Here is a 25495-nt window from a genome sequence, read left to right on the forward strand (position 1 = left end):
ATTTTTCCCAGGTTGCAATGCGTCCGAGACCTGACTCACTAGTCAGCTGATGACAGGGAGCCTGTCTGCTTCAATGGGAGGAGCGATCGCTGGGTGGGAGAGGGATCAATCTGCAACTAATGCAACAGCTGTATGCACCCTGATTGAAAACCATAGGTCTTTTCAATGGATGCGGCTCATTTATGTTTCAATGGGTGGAAGGGAGGAAAATGGAATTATGGGATTTGTAGTAAAAAAAAAAAAAAAAAAAGAAAAGTCAAACAGGAAATATCAGTTCACAAAAAGCTAGCCACAGTGTTATGGTAATCTCATGATATAGCCATTTAGCCCCAAGACAAGCGCAGATCCTTCCTAAGCATGTCCATTACTGTCTGCCAGGTACATACTAAAATCACCTTATGGTGGAGAACCCCTTTAAGAACTATGGAGGCTGCGGTGTTCTTGGGAACTTTCAGTGCAGCACAAAATAGTTTGTCCTCTTCTCCAGATCAGTGCCTCTACCCAATCCGGTCGCTGAGCTCTAGTCTACAGGCAGTTCTTTTGCTATCTTGACTTGGTTTTTGTTCTAATATGCATTGTCAGCATTATAAAGGGTAACATAATGAGATATTACTGGGGTGCCAGATGGGAGCAAGAGCAATGTTGGGACTGAGACTCAGAACAGCCCATGAAAAAGCCCTAAAATAAGCTTCAAACCAAACCAGCCCTCTAATTATTGGAAATGTCTATTATGAACAACCCCCTCTGCCCCTAGACATCCTATCCCCTATCCAAAGGACCACTGTTTGTATAGGGGATAAGATGTATAAAGCCGGAATACCCTTCATTTATTCTTTTATCATCATGATTTATTGTTTTTGATGATCACCTGATTTTATTTATTTATAAATATTTGTTTTTGTACTTACTGATATATGAGGGTGCATTCACACCACGTTTTTGCAATACAGTCACGTATACGTTTTCAATGTGAAAACCGTATGCTTTGACTCTCCATTGAAAACCGTATGCCAAAAGATGCATCAGGTTGTGTCCGTTTTGCATCTCGTAAGGTTTTGTCAGTTTTTTTTTCCTGTACCCAAAACCGTAGCCTACCCCAGTTGTTGGTCCTGATAAAAAAAACGTATTAAACCGTATACGTTTTTTTTTTTTTTTTTTAACATGGGAGTCAATGGGAACCGTTCAGAACCGTATGTGCGTACCGTTCCATACGGTTCTTGACTTTGCACATTTTTTCTTGGAATGTCAATCAAACAAGTGAAACTTTATTCATAATGGAGTGAAAAGTTAAAAACGTATACGATATTTATTTAAAAAAAGGATTCAATTGGACATAATTTTTTTAATTGTATACGGTTTTTAACCGTATGTGGGTTAAAATTTGTACACACGTTTTGATACAGTTTAGTCCGGTTTTAAGGAATCAGTTTTTCATTAAAATCCTGATACGGAAACTGTATTGCAAAAACGTGGTGTGAATGCAGCCTTAATTATGACACTTACTTTTTTTGTATATGTACACAATTGACTCATTCCAGATACAGATGTATTTGTATCTCTTATTTTTTATGTATTATTTTACTGCATTTTTACTTTGTATATTATATTTATTTCTTTGAGTCTCGTCTTTTATGTAATAATGCACATTTGTTTGTTGTATTCTATGTTTTTTGGCACTGAGCACTTACACATTTGGCTTTTGGCTGTCCGGGCATGCTGGGTGTTGTAGTTTTGCAACATCTGGAGGTCCAAAGTTTGGAGACCATTGTCCTAGGAGATGATCATGAAGCAAAGGATCCCTAAGCATTGGCATGACGTAGTTTACTACGCGCACCACTCAATGCAGTTTTGCTCGACTCCAACATGAACATATATTGATATAAGCAAATCACCAAAGTAAACATTGTCACCATGTAAATGTGGAAGAACGATGGTGAATACGTTGAACACATGAATTTGGAAGTCAAAGGCAGATTTACTTTGTATTTGCAATCTGACAAGCTGCTGGAGGGTAATTTTTTATATGGGGGACGTTCTAGCTTGACAAGCTGAAGAAAACATACAAAAATGCGGTTACATGGACCACTGTGAAGGAGAAAACCAGCATGGCTGCGGCAATAATGCATTAAAAGAACCAAAAGTCTACACAATATAAACAGTGCACAAGATCTAGGTAAAAGGTGAAATCCATTTGACAGCCAGCAATGCCAGAAGATGACGCCTGCACTGTCCATGAGTGACTTCTGCTCATATGTGGAACCAGACTCAAATTATTCCAGGAATAGAACACATTTGAATCATGCTTATAATTTTAACATCACTGTTTTCCCTCAGTACTGTGACATCACTATTTATATTTGTACTGTGACATCACTGTGTGTATTATCCCTATACTGTGACATTACTGTATAATCCCTGTACTGTGACATCACTGTGTGTATTATCTCTATACTGTGCCATCACTGTGTGTATTATCCCTGTACTGTGACATCACTGTGTATTATCCCTATACCATGACATTACTGTATTATCCCTGTACTGTGACATCACTGTGTATTATCTCTATACTGTGCCATCACTGTGTGTATTATCTCTATACTGTGCCATCTCTGTGTGTATTATCTCTGTACTGTGACATCACTGTGTGTATTATCTCTGTACTGTGACATCACTGTTTGTATTATTCCTGTACTGTGACATCACTGTGTGTATTATTCCTGTACTGTGCCATCTCTGTGTGTATTATCTCTATACTGTGCCATCACTGTGTGTATTATCTCTATACTGTGACATCACTGTGTGTATTATCCCTGTACTGTGACATCACTGTGTGTTTTATCTCTATACTCTGCCATCTCTGTGTGTATTATCCCTGTACTGTGCCATCACTGTGTGTATTATCTCTATACTGTGCCATCTCTGTGTGTACTATCCCTGTACTGTGATTTATATCTGTACTCTGACATTTCTATTTATCTCTGTACTGTGACATCACTATTTATCTCTGTACTGTGACATCACTATTTATCTCTGTACTGTGACATCACTATTTATATCTGTACTTTGACATCACTATTTATCTCTGTACTGGGACATCACTGTGTGTATTATATCTGTACTGTGATATCACTATTTATATCTGTACTGTGACATCACTATTTATCTCTGTACTGTTACATCACTATTTATCTCTGTACTGTGACATCACTGTGTGCATTAACCCTGTTCTGTAACATCACTGTGCGCATTATATCTGTACTGAGACATCCCTGTGTATTATCCCTGTACTGAGACATCCCTGTGTATTACCCCTGTACTGTGACATCACTGTCTGTATTATCTCTGTACTGTGACATCACTGTGTATATTATCTCTGTACTGTGACATCACTGTGTGTATTATCTCTGTACTGTGACATCACTGTGTATATTATCTCTGTACTGTGACATCACTGTGTATATTATCTCTGTACTGTGACATCACTGTGTATATTATCTCTGTACTGTGACATCAGTGTGTGTATTATCCCTGTACTGTGACATCACTGTGTATATTATCTCTGTACTGTGACATCACTGTGTATATTATCTCTGTACTGTGACATCAGTGTGTATATTATCTTTGTACTGTGACATCACTGTGTATTATCCCTGTACTATGATATCACTGTGTTTATTATCCATGTACTGTGACATCACTGTGTATTATCTCTGTACTGTGACATCACTATGTGTATTATCCCTGTACTATGATATCACTGTGTGTATTATCCCTGTACTGTGACATCACTGTGTGTATTATCTCTGTACTGTGATATCACTGTGTGTATTATCCCTGTACTGTGACATCACTGTGTATTATCTCTGTACTGTGAATTCACTGTGCGTATTATATCTGCGTTGTGACATCACTATGTGTAGTATCCCTGTACTGTGACATCACTATTTATCTCTGTACTGTGACATCACTGTGTATTATCCCTGTACTGTGGCATCACTGTGTTTACTATCCCTGTACTGTGACATCATTGTGTGCATTATCCCTGTACTGTGACATCACTGGTGTATTATATCTGTATTGTGATATCACTGTGCTTATTATCTCTGTACTGTGACATCATTATTAATCTCTGCACTGTGACATCACTGTGTATTATCCCTGTACTGTGACATCACTGTGTATTATCTCTGTACTGTGATATCACTGTGTGTATTATCCCTGTACTGTGACATTATTGTGTATTTTCCTGTACTGTGACATCTCTATTTATCTCTGTACTGCAACTTTGCTATCTCTGTACTGTGACATTACTATCAGTATACTGTGACATTACTATCAGTATACTGTGACATTACTATCAGTGTACTGTGGCATCCCTATCTCTGTACTGTGACATCCCTATCTCTGTACTGTGACATCACTATTTAGCTTTGTTCTGTGACATCACTATTTATCGCTGTACTATGACATCACTATCTCTGTACTGTGACATCACTATTTATCACTGTTCTGTGACATCACTATCTTTGTACTGTGACATCACTATTTATGTACAGTGATATCACTATCTATATACTGTGACGTCACTATGTACTGTGACATCACTAATTAACTCTATACTGTGACATCACTATCTCTTACTGTGACATCACTATTTATCTGTACTGTGACATCACTATTTACCTCTGCACTGTGACATCACGATCTATGTACTGTGACATCACTATTTATCTCTATACTATGAGTGATTAGAATTGTAGCTCTGCGTTCCTCAACTTGGGAACACACAGTACAAATTTTTTTTTATTCTGCCCATAAATCATACACATATTCATAAAGATTCAACTTGCTATCCTAATCCTGTACATAAATCACTGGGAAAAGCAAAGTGACTTGATAGCATCACACACCCAAACAGAGATCCACTTTTTAGGCCTCATGCCCTACTAGTCGCCTCTATTAGCTTTATAGAATTAATAGCCACCCGATTCATTTTTATTTTATTGCTCTTTAATGAAGGGTTATCAAAGACCATTGTAAGAGACTGAGTCACGTGGCATTTAAATGCCTGAATGTCATCCTTAGTCATCAGTGATGGCCGCTCTTCGTCATTTTCTCATCATTCATATACACCAGTCCTTTAAATTTGGGGACTGCAGAGGTGGTTACTATACTGAGGCAGAAAGCATCCGTCACTAAAGGTCTGTATATGATTTATGGGCAGAATAAGACATTTCTTATACTGTGTGTTGCCAATTCCAGTTACTTGTAATGGTCATTTCAGCCCTTGTGCCTCCAGCAGTAAAGCCATACAAAGGATCCTTTCTGTGAGGTCTGAACCCTCAGTCATGTCCAGGATACACCACGCACAGTTCTCAACCAGTGTTATTTTCGTAGAATAATCATTTTCATCATAGTTTTAGTCAACAACACTCTTTAAGTGACTAAAACTAGACTTAGTAATGTTTTTGGAATACTGCTCCTGCAGTTTTTGAGGCAAAATCAGAAGTAGATCCAGTAGAAATGAGACGTAAAAGTCCTTCTTGTATATCCCTTTTGAATGCACTTCTGGCTTTGGCTCAAAAACTGCAAAATGGCAGAAAAAAAGCTGTGTGGAATCCTAGTCTTAAAGGGGTACTTCTTCCCCTAGACATCTACCGTATTTTTCGCCGTATAGGATGCACCGGCGTATAAGACGCATACTATTTTTAGGTGCAGAATCTAAAAAATTAAAGATTTTGAACCCAATAGTGGTCTTCAACCTGCGGACCTCCAGATGTTGCAAAACTACAACTCCCAGCATGCCCGGACAGCCGTTTGATGTCCGGGCATGCTGGGAATTGTAGTTTTGCAACATCTGGAGGTCCGCAGATTGAAGACCACTGCATAGGAGGTAATACTCACGTGTCCCCGCCGCTCCGGACCCTTCACCGCTGCCCTGGATGTCGCTCCATCGCTGTCGCCGTGTCCCCGTCGCTCCGGAACGTCTCTGCTGCCGGCCGGGTATCCTCGCTCTCAGTTGCCGTCATCACGTCGTTACGCACGCCGACGCGCGTATGCGACGACGTGATGACGAGGAAGGAGAGCGCCGGCCATGCAGGGGATCCCTGAACGGAGAAGACATCGAGGAGGCAGGTAAGGTCCCTCCCGGTGTCCTGTAAGCACTAACCCGGCTATTCAGTCGGGCTGTTCGGGACCGCCGCGGTGAAATCGCGGCGGTCCCGAACAGCCCGACTGAACAGCCGGGTTAGTGTCACTTTCCCTTCAGACGCGGTGGTCAGCTTTGATCGCCGCGTCTGAAGGGTTAATACAGGGCATCACCGCGATCGGTGATGTCCTGTATTAGCCGCGGGTCCCGGCCGTTGATGGCCGCAGGGACCGCCGCGATAGGGGTGTATTCGCCGTATAAGGCGCACCGACTTTTTCCCCCCAGTTTTGGGGAAGAAAAAGTGCGTCTTATACGGCGAAAAATACGGTAATCCCCTATCCAAAGGATAGCAGCCGGACCCCCCACGATCTCCAGGCCGGCACCCTGGCATTCTGAACATCACAACCCGTCATGCCCCGCCCCCTTCATGCATGTCTATGGGAGGGGGCGTGGGCGTTACTCATGCGTCTGGCGCATTAGTAAGGGTCCTTCCCCCGAGATGTCACGTCAGACCCTGATGGATTCCCAGTAGCGTGATGCGCATCGCCACAAGATCTTATATGTAACATCTACTGAACATCGAAACCACAGAAAGAAAGAAATAAAAAGAAGAATATGAACGTCTAATCACGACTGCTTTTGCATGTATTACCTTTGAAACGTTGCTGCTTGTAAAAGGTGTTGTGGCCCCATGGACATTATAACAATTTAGGAAATCAGTCAGATGGGCGTGAACTTAATTTTAAACATAGGAGTGTGTATCAGGTAATGGGCAGGATTATACAGTCGAGGCGTTATTAGGCATACATGCTCTTCGATGTACAACACTCACACCCTCAGACTGTGTAATCACCGCCCATCACCTAATAGTCACTCCCATTATTTAAATTGAGTTCACGCCCATCTGACTGATTCCCTAAATTGTCAGATAAATTATAAACCCTCATATCTCAGGAACGGAAGGGTGTATCAAGAAACTGTAAAAAAGGTGTGTGATCAGCAGGCCCTAAATATTTAATGATAATGCAATCTAATTTTTGGGGGGTTGGCCACAGGTACTCTTTAAAAAAAAAAATTGCTTATTCCCATTGTAGCAAATAAATACTATTCTTTGCACAATCTATATAAATTCTTCATATTCTTTTTCTAGATCTCTACTTTCTGTCAGTCAATAGGATCCTTCTAAATATCTGCCCCGGTCATGTGATGTCTAGAGATGAGCGAACTTACAGTAAATTCGATTCGTCACGAACTTCTCGGCTCGGCAGTTGATGACTTTTCCTGCATAAATTAGTTCAGCTTTCCGGTGCTTCGGTGGGCTGGAAAAGGTGGATACAGTCCTAGGAGACTCTTTCCTAGGAATGTATCCACCTTTTCCAGCCCACCGGAGCACCTGAAGGCTAAACTAATTTACGCAGGATAAGTCATCCACTGCCGAGCCGAGAAGTTCGTGACGAATCAAATTTACTGTAAGTTCGCTCATCTCTAGTGATGTCCTCTCCCGCTAAATCTTCCTGATGATGCTGGTGTACACAAACAGGTTGAGGGGGGAATGTTAATGTTTTCATATTAGTAACAAGCTGTGTACTAGTAGATGACCAGATACATTTGGGTAAAATTGGTACTATCCCTTTGAATTGGGCTCTTATGATAGTACTATACAAAAGGGGTACTGGGTTTTTAATTTTTCCTATATTTATAGGCCACACTTTTCTAGTTATTATTTTTACTTTATTACAATAAAAGTAACATTTTAGGGGTGGGTGTTGCATAAGACAGGGGGTTTTGGACCCCATGTCTCGGCCCTTGAGTTGTGTGTTTGGTTAGAAATTGTACCCCTTGCCCACCTTATTGAGGGCTTTTTTTGTGTGTTTATGGTTATGTGATGGTCACACAGGGGGTGCAGTTTGTTAGAGAATGTTCACACTACGGAATTAGGCAAGGAAAAAGTCCTCGCTTAATTCCTCTTGCTCTATGAAGCAGAATCTGCACTTATTTCCCCTGCAATTTGCCACGCAAATAAGTGCTGAATAAAGGGGAAATGAGATAACATATATGGCCCATATACTGCACTGCTGCTGCTAAAAACTATAGCAAAAGTTTTTAAATGGAAATGTGTCACTGTTTACTCTGTATACTAACAGTTCCTTGGTGCACTGGAGGCGGTCTCCCGGGTCAATAATGTCTCCTACTGTAGCCCCGTCTGACCACCAAGCCTGAGTCGCCCCTTAGCAGTGATGTGGAGCCAAGGTAACATTGAGATCTTGTACATGCGCTGTTTCATGGTGGCACTGTCACATAACTTAACGTCACTGCTGAGAGGCGCCTCAGGCTCACTGGTTAGGCGGGGCTACAGGGGGAGACAGAAGTGATCCGGGTGAATAGCCCCAGTGCACCAAGGAACTGTTAACATACAGAATGAACAATGGTTACCATGGCATAGTGAATTTACATTACAAAGGCATCGCTATATATTTTTAGCAGTGGCAGTGCAGTACAGTGACCCCTCGACCTACGATGGCCCCGACATACGATCATTTTAACATGCGATGGCCTCTCAGAGGCCATCGGATGTTGAAGGCAGCATCAACATGTGACGGGGCCATCACATAAACTGCTATGCGGCAGCGCAGACTTCTTCAGCTGCCGCCGGATATCCGTTTACGGTGCCCCATGAGCTCCGGTGATGTCTCTTACCTGTCCTCGGGGCTCCGGCGCGTCCTCTTCGGGATCCCCTGCATCGTCGGCGCTCTCCATCGTGCGTGCATAGCGACGTGATGGTGGCGACGGAGCGCGCGGATGCCGGGGAAGCAGAGGTCTTGCCGGAGCGTCGGGGACACGACGGGGACGCGGCGACAGCGATGGACAGCGACATCCCGGGCAGCGGTGACAAGCAGTGACGGTCCGGAGCGGCGGGGACAGGTGAGTACAACTTCCTATACCAGTGGTCTTCAACCTGCGGACCTCCAGATGTTGCAAAACTACAACACCCTGCATGTCCAGACTGCCAATGGCTGTCCGGACATGCTGGGTGTTGTAGTTTTGCAACATCTGGAGGTCCGTATGTCCTATACTTTATATTGCACGGATCCCTCAACATGCGATGGTTTCAACAAACGATGGTCCGTTTGGAACGGATTACCATCGTATGTTGAGGGACCACTGTATATGGGCAAGTGTGGTGTCACACACATGTTCATTCTTCCAGAGAATCAATTTCCATGACAGAATTTTCCTCTGCTAAAATTTCCACAGTGTGAATGGGTTAACGGAAGACCCATTCACACCAATGTTCGATTCAAGCAATGGTACCTCCTGTGTGTGGAGATTCCGCAGTGTGAACATACCCTTACATTTCGATTGTCAAGTCCTTATCTTGTAACAAACCATGCACCAATGTGACCATCACAAATCACTATGAAGTTCATAAGCCATAGTACACCAAAAAGTGCACAAATTGGTGGGGGCGTGGCTTAGCACGGCATGGGAGCAGACATGCAATCCGGAGCTCCGCTGAGCATCCTTCAATTATCCTGGACTTCTGGGCCGATTACTGATTCTCATTACTACCTGCTGGTGGGTGAAAGTGCCTGGAACATTCAGGATGGCCGGCCGGAGATGCCATGAACGGACGCAGGGAATGCAGGAGGACGGTGAGGCCGAGATGCAGGGGGAGACTGCGGCATCTGGTGCTGAGGTGTTGGGAGTTGTGGAGCGGCTGCAGCGATTTGGCGGGTCACAGATCAGCTGGAGCGGGCTCCGGTGGTCGACTGGATTGAGGAGGAACATGAAAAGGCTAACTGGCTGGCCGGGGCCCCAAATTCTTCAGAAGTGGCAGACCCCTCAACTTTACCAAGCGGGCCTGAAAGCCCTGACGCTGCAGGTCAGTCTGGAGTTAACCTCTACAAACTGGAGTGTCATCTGGCTATCCTGGGGACTCCTCTACCATTGCTGCCTTATTCCCTGCTGACCCTGCTGGGACTATTACTGCTGTGGCTGCACAGCTCCCTGCCTCTATTAACCCCTCCATTTCCGGTGTGGTACCTGCTGCATTAAGTATCCCATTATCTCCAACCAGCTACTACTGAGCCTACATTGAAAGATATTTTTTCGGCTGTCTCCAAGGGCAACACTGATGTTAAATTACTACTAGGCGGATTAACCTTATCCACCATGATATGCAAAAGGTTTCTGCGAGGATTAGTGCAGTTGAGGAAAGAGTGGGGGATCTGGAGGATAATGTGCGCCTGGTGGACGTCCCTGAAAAAGTTGAGGGTCGCGACCCTGGGGAATATTTTGAGAATTGGCTTCTTACTACATTTGGAAAAGAGACTTTGATGCCTCTGTTTGCTGTTGAGTGTGCCCACAGGGTGCTGATTCGTTCTCTCCCACCCCGAGCTGTTCTCATCCATATTTTACACTATAAGGATAGAGATATCATTCTCCGTAAAGCTAGGGACATGGACTCGCTCTCTATCAATGGCAGTTGTATTTCCAGCTTCCTGTTAAGCGCCGCCTGTGTGCACTGAACACGATGTGCTCTATACTATACCCTGCCCGCCTCCGTGTGGTTGCCTTAGGAGCTACCCATATGTTTGACACCTCTGTGGCGCCTGCGGAATGGCTGGATGTTCATGAGGCGCAAATACGGCGCGCCACTACCTGAAGTTCCTGTGCGGACAGTGTGCGCTGATGTTGGTCCTGCCTGCCTACTTGTGACTTTCTGTGCTTTGATTCATATTAAGGCCCTATGGTTTTGACCGTGCCCATGTGCCTATGTTATTCAATTTTTGCTAGTTATTTTTTCATTTATTGCCTATACTCCTGATTATATGTTCTCCGGGTATTTGTATATTTTGCCAGATGTCCTCTATCTTGCTCTCATTTGCTCGGATTTGAGCACGGCATATTTGTGAGGTATCTCCTGTTTATATGTTATCTGCTCACTCTACCTGGGCTGTTTGCCCCGTGTCGCAAGTTGCGACTGTTTGGTTTTTGTTGTCTGTCTGGGGTGTTTGTTTTGTGTCTTTCCTTCCCCTGTGCTCTGTTTTTTATGTCTCTTCTTGATTCAGACTCTTCTTGATTCAGACTACTGCGTCCGGCCAGTTGTATGTTTACTTATACTTCCCTTGGCTACTGATTTACATGTGGTGGCGTGGAATGTGAGGGGCCTCAATGATCCCACTAAGCGTCTTGCTGTTTTTCAGGGGATCAAATCCTATCAACCTGCTGTATTGTGCTTCTCTGAGATGCACTTGACAAGTGATACAAAACATGTGCTGGATAAACCGTGGTTTGACAACACCTTCCACGCCACTTTTTCCTCGCATGCCCAGGGTGCATTCATAGAAGCATTTTGTTTTCATGTACTTCTAGTCTTATTGATCTGGAGGGTAGATTTGATCTGTGTGTGCTGGTTGCACTCTATATTCCCCCCAATACTCGAGCAATGCCTCGTGCAGGGTGGTGTCTTATTTATCCTCTCTGCCTGATTCCCGCTCATCGTCGGAGATTTTAATAATCTTTTGCACCCGACGCTTGATAGGCTTAGCAACCGGGGGCCTTCTGGGACTCCTGGTTCTACGGGTTTGGGTAGGTTATGGAGAAGGTGAGGCGGGCAGATCTATGGAGGAGACTTAATCCTACTAGGCTGCAATACTCCTGCTATTCTAGCTCTCATGGTACACTCTCACGTATTGATCTCGCGCTGGGCAATGAGTTGGTCTACCCCTGATTTTGTCGGTGGGGTATCTCCCCCGTAGTCTTTCTGATCATTCCCCTGTTTTTGTGCATCTTACTTTCAATTCTCATCCTAGGTTGCGGGGTTCTCTGTGGCGACTAAATCCCTTTTGGCTCCAAGTCCCCTCAGTAGGCCTTACGCTCAAGTCTGATATCGAATCCTTTCTTGAGATCAAGGCGGGGACTGCTTCGGTGGGTACATATGTAAGGGGTATTTTCATCAGGGACATTACAACCTATAAATCTAAAAATAGGACAATCCAGGCCTTATTGCAGCAACAGGTGCTCCAGGCAGAGCAACAGTTTTTAAGCGACCCTACTGACCTGGCTAGAAATAATTGGCAATCCTTACAGATCCTATTAGACTCACATTTGTTGCAGATGGCGGATAACAAGCGCTTCTTTACAACAGCAGCGCTATTCTGAGAGAGCACGGGTCGCCTGCTGGCCCCTACTATTAGGGCCCAACAGGGGTCTGCCTCTATTTCTTGTCTCTGTGATAGTGCCGGGATTGTTGTCCAGGATGATGCGGACATTTTGAATATCTTGGTTTCCTTTTATGAGGAAAAGTATTCCTCTAAATTGACACATGATCTGGTTGCCATTGACCATTTTGTTTCAGTCATCTCGCTCCTGGCGCTGTCGCAGACTCAAAGAGACCTTCTAGATGAGCCTATTACCCTGAGGAAGGGGAGGGTTTGCCTGGGTCTATGTTGGAGGCCATTATAGTGTTGTTGTTAAAGTCCAGTAAGGACCCACTCTCGGCGGGCATATTCCTTCTTTATTTTGCTCAATAGCAGAAAGAACTGTAACATTAACAATATACCAAGAAAACAATACTGGTGTCAAGGCACCTAGTAACCATAGAAACTCCCTCTCTCATCTCCACCAATCATCACACAGACTATCCCATATAAACCAGCTGCAGCTCCTCCTCCTCCTCTTTCTTTCTGCTCAGTAGCAGCAGCGTGTACAGATAAGTGTCTCCCTCAATCTTGCTGTCATTATCTGCCCGGGGGTTGTTTTCTGGGACCTGTTTCTTAGGGTCTCTGGGGCCCGGGTGGTCTTAGTCATTCTATTTGGTTTTCATTTACGTTTCTTTCCTATATGAACTTTGCCTGGGGTTGGCACTCTATACCCCAGGCCTTTTACTACTACCTGCTTTGTTTTTCCTACCTTGTTTTCCATTCTTCATCCTTTGCTTCTCAGCAATCCCTGTTTTTCCCCTCTGTAGGGACGCTTTCTTTCAGTATTCCCTGCTAGTCGGCGGCCTCCGCCATTCCTCTGACGTCAGGCCTTCTTCCCCATCCGGGTTGTCGCGAGAACTGGTGCGCGCGTCTCGCGCACGAGTCTGTGGGCGTGCACGGGAGGCGCGCTGGTTCTCGCGTGGATGGGAGAGGGAGAGCGGTCTCTCCGTTCTCCTTTTCTGCTGACTCTGGCTGGGTCCGCATATCCCGGCCAGCGTCGGCTCTGTGCGGAGATTATCCCTGGCGACAGCAGCACTGAATCCAGTGCGGCGGTCCGGTCGGCCTGTGACGTGCGCTGGGCTTGCGCACGTCGCACGGCCACGTTTAGGGCTGGTGCCTGTCCTCCAGCATTCATATATATTGCAGGGTTGTGCTGCAGGGGCGAGGTTCTAATGTTGAACCTACACCCTGCTGCATTACTTGTGTAGCACCATAGTTATTTCTTACTGCTTAGCTTTCTTCTATAGTATTTTAACAGTGGTCTTATTTGTTTCTTTACAGCTCTGTGACCAGTCCTTTTACTCCTTGTCCTTGTCCATTCCTTGCATTCATACAGTGCCCCTAATTGTCCATCATGTCTGATGATAACTTGGCTATGCCTTCTGACGGTGCGTCCGCCTGAGCACAGGACGCTACTGTTCTTTCTACTGACCTGACAACACTTGACTAGATCCATGCACGCGGCTATAGCATCCGCTATGTCGTCCGTTGATGACAAAATGTCACGCTCAGTGTCTCTGGCGCTTGCACAGCCTCGCCAGGAGGGGTCGACGGTAACATCCGCACCACACCCTGTATCCCATGTTTCCTCACAGGTGCACAGCCTACTAGGACCCGGCAAGTCTGCCCGGAAAAAACCACATTGTGCAGACAAACTTACCCGTCCTGCTGGCCTTCCAGCGTCTGGGGATGGCGTTAATCCTGATAAGACCTCAGTGCCTCCTGAGGATAACGATATGTTGAGTGCTAGACCCCCAGCCCACGGGGATTATACAAGTGGTCGGGCCTCTCGTTCCTCAAAAAGGCATAAACCGGACTCGTTTGTTGATGAGTCAGAGGACGAGTCTGATGCGATGTCGGATCAGCATGAAACTGATCTTAGTGAGGAAGATGATAATTTTGAGGAGGAGGCTGGCCCTTCGGCTACAGTTACCTCCAAGTCTGAGACTCCTTCGGGGGCCCTATTGGATTCCTTAGGGGTGCCATATTTTAGCCCGGACGATATTACACATCCTAGGTCCGGTGAGTGGACGCCCATGCCCCAGGTGTCTAAATATATTGCAGCCTGGTTGAGGAGGTCGATGGATCGTACCAACCGTAACAATCTCAGGGCGGAATGCCCTAGACCGTCCATTGACAATAAGGTGGCGATGACGCCTGAATTGGACCCCATATTGGTGAAGTACCTTCTCAAATCGGGCAAGAACCCGAAGAAGGGTATTGATAAATCATTCAAGGGGGTGCAGGACAAGTTATTGGATGTACTGGGTCCACTAACGAAAATTCTGGACTTGTCTGAACAGGCGGTCGCCTCAGGCGTCCCTGTGAATGCAGAGGTCCTGAGGGGTTGGGCGTTGCGAGCAGTGTGTATGCTCGGCAATGCCAACACTGCGATGTCGGCGGAACGCCGTAGGTCCGTACTGATGCGACTGGACCCGCAGTTGACTCATTTAGCCAATGACGTACCAGGCCCATCCGCGGATGGCCTTCTTTTGGTGAATCGTTCATAAAAAGTATTAATACATTTGTAGGACTGATTTCCAGTCTCGATAAGGCCCAAACTTCGCTTAGGAAATCTTCCCAAGGGAAAGTTTTCAATAAGGCTGGAAGGGGTAGGGGTCGCCCTTCCAGCCGTGGGTCTTACTATCGACCCTATAATAGAGGGCAATTTGCTACTGACAGGCAACAATATGCCTCTGTTTCACCTACTCAACCGGCCACCCCCTTCTTCCCCGACCAGAAGCCGCCCTTGGAGAATACGAGGAACAGCACGTGGATTCCCGAGAGCCAGGGGTACAGGTGAGACTTGTTCCTTCACTACTACCGGATATACCGGTGGTGCCCGTCTAGTGTATTTTTCCCACGCCTGGTCCCAGATCACGTTAGATCCATGGGTGCTACAGGTGGTGTCGGGCTATTGCATAGAGTTCACGTGCACTCCGGTGCAAGACCAATGGCCACAGGCGATTCACTTTGCGGAGGCAGACAAAGGTCTGATTCGAACGGAACTGATGGAGTTGGTGTAAAAAAGTGCCATCATAGAGGTGCCTTGGAATGCCCCAGGTTTTGTGAGCAACTTGTTTTTGGTCAAAAAGAAAGATGGAGGTCATTGACCCGTGATCAATTTACGCTTTCTAAATGAATGCGTAGTATACCGGCATTTCAAGATGGAAGGAATACATCTGCTCAGGGATCTTCTATTGCCAGGAGACTGGTGGGCAAAGATCGATCTGAAGGATGCGTACCTTACGGTGCCAATTCACCCTTCTTTCCGTCAATATCTCCAGCTTTGTTGGGAGGGCCGCAAATGGGAGTTCACATGCCTCCCGTTCGGTCTGTCCTCAGCTCCGTGGTGTTTCACCAAACTGTTGAGACCGATCATGGCCTTGCTCAGGAGTCGAGGGGTTCGTCTCATTGTCTACCTCGACGACATTTTGATCATGACGCCCACGAGCGCGCTGACCACACGACACGTTCAGTGGACAATGTCACTCCTTTCAGAGCTAGGTTTCTTGATCAACGAGAAAAAGTCGGTGTTGTCACCAGCAAGGCGCATGGAGTTTCTGGGTTTTCTGATGGACACCCAGTCCGCCACCTTGAGCCTGCCGACCAAGAAGTTGGCCACAATCCGCAAGGAAATTCGTGGACTTCTCCGCAAACGAGGGGCTTCATTGAAACGATTGCACGAATTGTCGGTCTGTTGACGGCCTCAGTTCAAGCGATATTTCCGGCCCCTTTGCACTACAGAGCATTACAACGCTTGAAGATCAAGCATTTGCGGGGGGCCTATCGTACTCAGACGAGGTTCCGCTCTCACGAGAGGCCAAGGAGGAACTCCTCTGGTGGCTTCGTCATGTCCAGGATTGGAATGGCAAGACCATTTTCAATTCCAAGCCGGACTTGGTGAGGGAGTCGGTTGCCAGTCTTTCCGGCTGGGGCGCCCGCTGCGGGACGTCTTCCACAGGAGGGAAATGGTCGGCGACGGAGGCGCAGTTACACATCAACTGCCTGGAACTCCTCGCGGGTTCCTTTGCTCTCCGAAGCTTCGCATCCCACAGATCGAATTGTTGCATTCTACTGCCCATGGACAATGTGGCAGCTGTGCAATACATCAACAGGCTGGGGGGAACGAAGTCGAAAGCTCTCGCAGATCTGGCGGCGGAATTTTGGCAATTCTGTCTGCAACGGAACATAGTGCTGAAGGCGGAATACCTTCCGGGGATTTCCAACTCTATTGCGGACTGGAACTCCAGGTATCTCAGGGATTCCAGCGACTGGACCCTGGACCCGTCTGTTTTCCAGTTGCTACAGTCATTGTGGGGTCCGATGTCCGTGGACCTTTTCGCTTCTCGGCTCAATCGTCAACTGGATCTGTTTTTCAGTTGGCGTCCGGATCCGGAGGCCGCCGCGACGGATGCGTTTCTGCAGCATTGGCCGCAAGACACACTCTATGCCTTCCCGCCATTTGCGATGATTCCCAGAGTGTTCTGGCAGACGGAGAACCAAAAGGCGACTTTGGTCTTGATCACCCCATGGTGGCCGACCCAGTCGTGGCTTCCCCAGATTCTGGGGATGACCATAGATGTTCCGAGGTTGTGTTCAGGTTTCCCCACGTTGCTTCAGGGTCCGATGGGGGAGTTGCATCCCTTAATACTTTGCGATCAATTACCATTGATGGCGTGGTTCATTTCGGGGCATCGTCACTTGGGGGAAGTATTTCGCAAACAGCTAGTGACCTCATTAATGAGGCATGGGTACTGGGTACCAGATCGGCTTACCGATCAGCCTGGGGATTTTGGCTACGTTGGTGCTCACGACGGGATCTGGATCCCGTTCGTGCCCCTGTAGCAGAGATTATACATTTTCTATCGGAATCGTATGCTGCAGGTAAAGCTTACCGCACAATCAATGTTTACCGTTCGGCCATCTCGGCATACCATTCCTTGGTGGATGGTTTGTTGGTTGGTCAACATCCTGTTATATGTCGCCTGATGAGGGGTATCCGGTTTAAAAGACCGCCTTCATCTCGGTATCAGGCTACATGGGATGTTTCTATGGTTATACACATGTTTGAGACATGGGAAGACAATGACGATCTGTCATTTAAACTTCTTTCCTTTAAACTTACTATGTTGTTATGTTTTATTTCCATTAAACGTATCTCGGACGTTCGCGCTTTAGATGTCTCTCGGAGGCAGTTTACCCCCGACGGGGTTCGCTTTTCTATTTGTCGACGTACTAAAACTAATTTGCGTTCGTTTTTTTACCCGTCGTTCCTGTTGCACCCGAAGTTGTGTGTGGTACATTGCCTTAGGTCCTATGAACAAAGGACTGCTACCTTTCGTTCTGCGCAGTATTCCCAACTTTTAATTTCGTTCTGTTCCCCGCATTTACCCGTTTCACCGCCTACGTTAGCTCGGTGGGTGAAACAGACGATGGCTTTGGCGGGGATTGATGTCTCGATTTTTAAGGCACACTCCACTCGGAGTGCGATGACGACCAAAGCTTTCCAAACGGGAGGTTCACTTGCTGAAATTTTGAAAGCGGCAGATTGGTCGTCTGAGGATGTTTTTAGGACGTTTTATTTTAAACCTCATTCTCATGTTTCTATGTCTGTTTTATGAATACGATTTTGTTGCATCATTTTTTGTTAGTGCTTTGAACATGCATCTGATACGAGCCTCCTGTCTGTGATAAAATTTAGGATTTTCCTAGTATTATGATGGAAAATATGGATTTTATAAAGACAGGAGGTGAGTATCATCCCGCCCATATTTCCCTACCCTATTCTATTGAGTCTGTTCTCTTTTGCAGGATATTGAGAGAGTTTTGATCTTCTGGATGTTCTGCCGGTGATGTCACCCGTTGGTGACGCGGTTTCCAGTTGAAGTTTCTTCGTTGAGTCGTTTTCAGAGCTCCGGTGGATACTTCGTAGTTTCACAGAGGACGAAGGATGTCGTGTTCCGGGTCGTCTTCTGGTGTTCGGGGCGGTGGTCATGTACTGGAAGACTGCATGGCATAAAGAAAGAGGAGGAGGAGGAGCTGCAGCTGGTTTATATGGGATAGTCTGTGTGAAGATTGGTGGAGATGAGAGAGGGAGTTTCTATGGTTACTAGGTGCCTTGACACCAGTAGTTTTTTCTTGGTATATTGTTAATGTTGCAGTTCTTTCTGCTATTGAGCAAAATAAAGAAGGAATATGCATCTGATACTCGCCTCCTGTCTTTATAAAATCCATATTTTCCGTCATAATACTAGGAAAATCCTAAATTGTGGTACACGCCAAGCGTATCCCCTGTCAACATTTTTATTGGCCATAGCAATAGAAACCCTGGGGGTACTCATTAGGGCTTCAGCGGAATTTAAAGGTTTTCGTTATGGGAATCTGGAGGAACGTATTGCCTTTTATGCAGATGATATGCTCCTTTTCCTGGGAGATGTTGCGCACTCCTTGCCCCCCTTGATGGCCCTCATAGAAATGTATAGTAGTTACTCCGGTTTATCTATCAATTGGGATAAATCCACGAACCTTCCCCTTGACCCATTCCCCTCTGTACCGGTTATTGTTAGGGTTGGCCTTGCCGTGGTTACACAGTTTAAATATCTGGGTGTGTATGTTACTGCCTTCCCCTCAGACTATGTTACTCAATCTTACTCCATTGTTAGACCGTAGTTCTCGTAAAGTAGCTACTTGGCGTAAACTTCCTCTCTCCATGATAATAGATCCAATCTAGTTAAAATGGTTCTTATGCCTCAGTTTTTGTACATTCTACATAATACACCTGTACGGATTCCTGTCAAATATATCTTTAGGATTCAGTCATTGTTTAGGGAGCTTATTTGGAATATCAAGCCGGCTAGGATCCGTCTTGAAACATTGCAACGTGGCAAAGAGGCGGGTGGCTTGTCCATTCCAAATCCTTGGCTATACTTTTTAGCATCGCAGGTTCAGCAGTTGAAGGTGTGGGCTATGGAGCAAACAGGTGATCTAGTCTCAAGGCGTACTGGTAAAGTGGCCCCCCTATATATCTGCTGGAAATGGCTGCACAGACACGGCCCCCGGATCTCCCTCATACCTTTGTACTTATTCGTAAAGTGTGGATGAAATTTAAGGCCCTTATGCATTATCCTACATTTGTTAGATATTCTCCTCTTTGGCATAATCCTAGTTTACCTAAATTGTGTTCGTTACCTGAAATTTCTCTTTGGATTACCCGTGGGGTTTTATAGCTCTCACAGCTGTATGATGGGCCGATCCTGAAGTCATTTGCTCATTACGGAAGGAATTTATTCTGCCTCATTTTTACCGTTATATACAACTGCGACATGCCCTTGATGCGCAGTCTCGAGCTTGTGATTTGACTGTAAGCTCATCCTGTGGTGATAAAAGAGTTATTCACTCAAATTTCTACAAAATGTGTGATCTCTGTGCTATATAGGAAATTGTTGTCCTCGTATCATGAGGCCTACCCGTTGAGTATTAAGGACAAATCGGAGGTGAATGTGGGTCCCATATCGGATGAGCAATGGGCACAGATTATGTCTATGACCGCGCGGTTTGCAGTGTCGGAGGCAACACCGGGTATCCCAAATATTTCAACTACACCGGGTGTATCGTACTCCCACCTTCTTGCATAGGATTGGGGTGCGGACGGATTCCTGTTGTTCCTTGCCAGATGCTCACTTGCTTCATGTGATGTGGGACTGTACTCACCTTATACATTTTTGAAATGATGTGGGTCAACTGATTTGCCGGGTGTACGGTTGTTTGTTTAGTTTGTCCTCTTTGACATGTGCATTGGGATATCTGGATGGGTTGGAAGAGGATGGTGGCTCACACACTTGTATTAGTAGGACTTTGTACCAGCTTGTAAGCCAATTGCATAGCATTGGTTGCGGAATTCCCCACCCACTGAATTGATTGCAAAATTAAAACATATCATTAGACTGGAAAAGGGTGTTTATCTTAAGAGAAAGCCATGCGTAAATTCGAGCCCGTATGAGGGCCATGGATTGATACCCCGGGTCTGTCATCCATCTACTTGCGAAGAAACCCCATGGAGGTGTTGTCTGTGTTTGGCTAGTAGATTATCCTTGTCTTGTTTACACTTCTATTTTGTGTTTGCCTTGATGTGGTGTCTGCTGTCTAATTTCCTGTTCGGGTTACATATGCCACTTGCTTTTGTCCCCATTTTTGTGCTAATTCATCTTGCACTTTCTCTCATGTAAAGTTTATACGGTATTTCTATAGATGTTTTTTGCCTTGAACATGCTTCTCGCTTGTGAGACAATTCATTGAATTGCACTGTATTATTTCTAACAAAACAGTTTTTGTTTTCCCTGCTGTGAAGGACGGGCACGGGGGTTGGGGGGGAGGTTTTTGTGTGGGTGAGATGGGTTTTTTGGGTTTATGTTTTTTTTTTTTCGTTTTTGTATGCTGTTTGTTTTGTAAAAAAAAATTTCAATAAAAATTTCTAATAAAAAAAAGTGCACAAATTACTCCAAGAGCTGTGATAAAGTGAACAATAAAAGTGCAACAATATTGGATGTGATTCTTGTCGGCAGATGTGGGTAAGGGGGGACAGGATTTAAAGGGGTATTTATAGGGCTATCCAAAGGATAGGGGATAAGATGTATGATTGCAGATGTCCTGCTACTGGGGATCCCCGTGATCATGGCCACGCCCCCTCCATTTATGCCTATGGGAGTCACGCCCCCTACAATAGACATGAATGGATGGGACATGTTGTGACATCACTAGGGGGTGTGGCCGTGTCGTCATGTCCTTGTTTCGGAGGCAGTATTCGGCACAGAATGCCAGGGGCTGCACCGAGATTGCGGGGGTCCCCAGTGGCGGGACCACTGCGATCCTACATCTTATTCCCTATACTTTGGATAGGGGATAAGATGTATAATGCCAGAATACCCCTTTAATGGATGACATTTACCTGGCCCAGCCACAGGGGGCTCCGGTTTGTGGGACTTTTGCGGGTCCAGACGATCCTTTTCGAGCTGTTTCCTTGTACTCCTCTGTCGTGGTTCTCGGAACATGGGAAGCGCATGTGCTGTTTGGAAGAAAAAGAAAAGACGACTTTAGTTACAACTGGAAACAATCTCCCTTATATTTGTATACAGAATGTCGGAGATGGACCAGAAAATATATTCCCTGACCTTTTTGTCGAGAACATGGCGGAACAGAAGTGAGACATGACTTACATTCACCTACTGTAACAAGTGTTATCCTGCCAAATCTATCTGGATTTCCTACAGAAACAAAAAAACTATTCTGCTGGCTGGGAAAACAATGATTCTTATGAAGGATTTCCCCAGCATAGTAGACAGCCAAAAACTGCTCTATATCAGCACGTCAGCGAGCAGAGGAGTTACAGGGCCGCCAGCCCCGAGAAGAGAACATTTTTACCTGAAATCGAAGAAAGCCCTTGTGTTTTCCTCTTCTGTCTATAAGAATTCTCTTTGCCCTAAATATAACTTATGCCTGGGCCCTGTACGGCTGCATGCGGAGTTCCTAAAGGCAGAGATGTTTATAGGAGTTGGCAAATTGCCAAAGTCCCCTATATCCTAGGGTGTCCCAGAGGACAGGAACGTCAGGAGCCAAGTAAAGCCACCCAATATTATTTGTCAGTGCACGGTGGTGTTATTTGGGGACTGAAATGTTGCTGAAACAATAGGCTATTAGGTGGGAAACATATGGTGGCAATATATAAGCACTCTGAGTCTTGGAGGGCAAATATGGCCATATTAGAATATACTTTGGAATAGTTACATCTCTGGGTCTAGAACAAACACCAGATCCTTCCGTGTGTCAAAACACGGCACTACTTTAGGAAGCCCGCTTTACTCTATGCTATAGGGACCTTTCTCTCTTTTATATACACCACTAAGTAATTTTTATGATATAAAATTTAAAGGAATACAAACATTTTTTATATATAACATTTTAAGGAATTTAAAATTTAAAGAAATTTTAAGAATCTGAAATTTTTTTTTTTAGATCCACTGGTGCCAGAAAGTTAGACAGATTTGTAAATGATTTCTATTAAAAAATCTGAAGCATACAGTACTTATCAGCTACTGTATACTACAAAGGAAGTTGTGTAGTTCTTTACAGTCTGACTACAGTGCATTCTGCTGACACCTCTGTCCATGTTAGGAACTGTCCAAAGTAGGAGCAAATGCCATAGCAAACCTCTCCTGCTCTTACAGTAGCTGACATGGACAGAGGAGGTGGCAGAGAGCACTGTGGTCAGATGGGAAAGAACTACACAACTTCCTCTTGAGGATACGGCAGCTGATAAGATTTTTATATAGAAGATTTTAACAATTCTTTATAACATTACAAAAGTTACAAAAATATTTTTTTGCTTCCACAGTGAAAGTTATGGGTTGTATCTGCAACAAGATTTAAATGAGTACTTCGGGAAATGAAAACTTAAGGATGGGAGATAGGCTTAAGATCGGGACCCTGCTGGGACCCCTACGATCTCCAATACGGGGCCCTTCAGTCCGCAGGAAGGGGGCGTGTCGACCACTGTATGAAACGGAGGCTGACACACCCCCCTCAATAAAACTCTATGGGAGAGCCGGAACGCTGCGTTTGGCAATCTACGGCTCTGCCACAGCACTGCAATGAGGGGGCCTTAGGATAAGAGATATGTTTTCTTATCCAGGATTACTCCTTTAAGGCATAACGGTTATCTAAGAAAAAGATTGTGGAGTGATCCGCATGCTACCCATTATACTAGCACTGCCAGTTTTGGAGATTTCTCACTAGAGAATCTGGGAGATTAAGCAAATAAGTCTGGGATAGAGGTTAGTATTTTATTAAAGGAAGATTTTGATATAAATAAAAACTATAAACTAAATATTAAATCTCTGGAAATGTTTTCTCAGGAACCCGGCTCTGTCACTCACGGGACGCTCCCATGGCCTGAGTGATACTTCGTCTGCAAGATATCAAATCACATGACGTTCCTTACCATCATCTCGCTATGAATGGGAACATCACCATGGCCTTCTACTTTGGCCCCCATTTTTATAAACTTTTAGCTGGTCGAACTTTCGCTGTCTGGGCATGCTGGGAGTTGTAGTTTTGCAACAGCTGGAGGCACACTAGTTGGGAAACACTGCTCTAGATAGAAGTCTACATTTCTGACACAGCACATTAAGGCTATGTTCACACAGAGAATTTTCAGTCTTATTTGTAGCTGTAGAAAATACAGCTGTTTTTCTAAGCAAGCAAAGTAGTTTAATGGGCACTGTCAGATCCAAAAACTTTTTATATGTTGTTAATGATGAAAATTAAAGACCTTTTGCAATAAGGTTCTTTGATTTTTTTTTCAATATTTAATAAAGAAAACAGCTCCTGAAAATCCCTTCACTAGGGGTCCCCATACGTACTGGGACACTAACCAGTCCTGCAGCAGCATCAGGCTTGTCCATGAGTTATGGACAAGAGATCCCACATGGACAAAGCTGCAAGAGCAGACACACCAATCACCTCCCACCTCCACAAGAGAGGGACACTCCCCCCTTCCACCACACACCAATCCCCTACCACCACCACAAAAGAGGGACACGCCCCCTCCCACCACATACCAACCACCTCCCACCTCCACAAGAGAGGGACACACCCCTTTCCACCACACACCAATCCCCTCCCACCACCACAAGAGAGGGACACACCCCCTCCCACCAAACACCAATCACCTCCCACCACCACAAGGGAGGGACACGCCACCTCCCACCATAATGGAGGGACCCGCCACTTCCCACCACACACCAATCACCTCCCACCCCCACAAGGGAAGGACAAACCCCCTCCCACCACACACCAATCCCCTCCCACCACCACAAGGGAGGGACACGCCACCTCCCACCATAATGGAGGGACCCGCCACTTCCCACCACACACCAATCACCTCCCACCACCACAAGGGAAGGACACACCCCCTTCCACCACACACCAATCACCTCCCACCACCACAAGGGAGGGACACGCCCCCTTCCCCTGAGAGGATTTCTATCACTGTAAGCTAATGAAAAGAGGGATTTTTATAATAAATATCGGTGATAGAGGCAGAAAAATGACATGTGGTCAGGATTAGGTACTGAGTAACATTTTTTTTTTGTGGGATCTGACAGGTACACTTTTAAAATTGCTGCAGGTCATCATTTTCATGCTACTTTTTTCTGTTTTATGGCTGGATATTGTTATTCCAGCCATTATTTCTTACTTACAGCCACAAATAATGGTTAACTTATGCCAGAAATGGCCGGCATTTTTTCATACACCAGTACTTTTCCATAAGCTTTAATACGGCACATTTGCCAGAATATGACCATAATTTTAATGAAAGCATTTTTGCATCTTATGAACACTGCCTAAAGGTAATCTTTTGCTACAAAAACTTGTGGCATGTCAGAAGTTCGATGAGTGGGGGTCCACGTGCTAAGATCCCCATTCTGTATGCTCATCATAAAGCTAGAATTGAGTGTGTAAAAGAAACAAGTAACAAGGTATCAGTCCACAATCTGACCTATACTAAAAAAAAAAAATGGAAATTACAGTAATTAAATAAATAAATAGATATGCGAGTGATGTTTTTATAAATATGTGCATAAAGGGGAAAGGTGGTGAGCATGTTAGGTAGGAAAAATAGGAAAGGAAAATAAAGGCAAGCAGAAAAAAAAAAGAAAAAAAATTTGAAGGAAAATAAATAAAAAATATATAAAATAAAATATAAATCCGTGTTTAGATAATTTAGTTAAACTTCAACTAAATTGTCTAAATACATATTTTTATTTAAGATTTTTTTTTTTCATTTTCCTCCATTGTTTTCTCCCACAAAGTAGATTCTGAGCTGCACTGTTACTTGCCTTTCTAGAATTGAGAGTGGTTGTAAAAAGTGTCTATCGCTGGTGGACCCAGAACATCCATGCATTTCAAGGATAGGGGATAAGATGTCTAGGGATGGAGTATCCCTTTAAAAAGAGGTCTGATCGCGGGGGTCCAGACTGTAGGACCACCTCTCCATCTCCGTCACAGTGCCCCGGTCATCTGTTGTACGGAGCAAACTCTGCTTCATGCCGGATGACGGGTGACCACAGCCATCACGTCCCAT

General features: G+C 45.1%; 1 protein-coding gene across 3 annotated transcripts in view; it reads right to left on the reverse strand.

The window, feature by feature from the left end:
* The window catches only part of WDR70 (WD repeat domain 70), a 292771-nt gene that overhangs the window by 15375 nt on the left and 251901 nt on the right, over nucleotides 1-25495 (reverse strand). For all 3 annotated transcript variants that reach the window (XM_056546328.1, XM_056546336.1, XM_056546343.1), the window contains exon 16: nucleotides 21302-21418. In XM_056546328.1, the coding sequence (XP_056402303.1) occupies nucleotides 21302-21418 (117 nt within the window). The remainder of the gene's footprint in view (nucleotides 1-21301; nucleotides 21419-25495) is intronic.

Source organism: Hyla sarda, chromosome 1 (assembly GCF_029499605.1).
Source record: "Hyla sarda isolate aHylSar1 chromosome 1, aHylSar1.hap1, whole genome shotgun sequence".
NCBI classification, from domain to species: Eukaryota; Metazoa; Chordata; class Amphibia; order Anura; family Hylidae; genus Hyla; species Hyla sarda.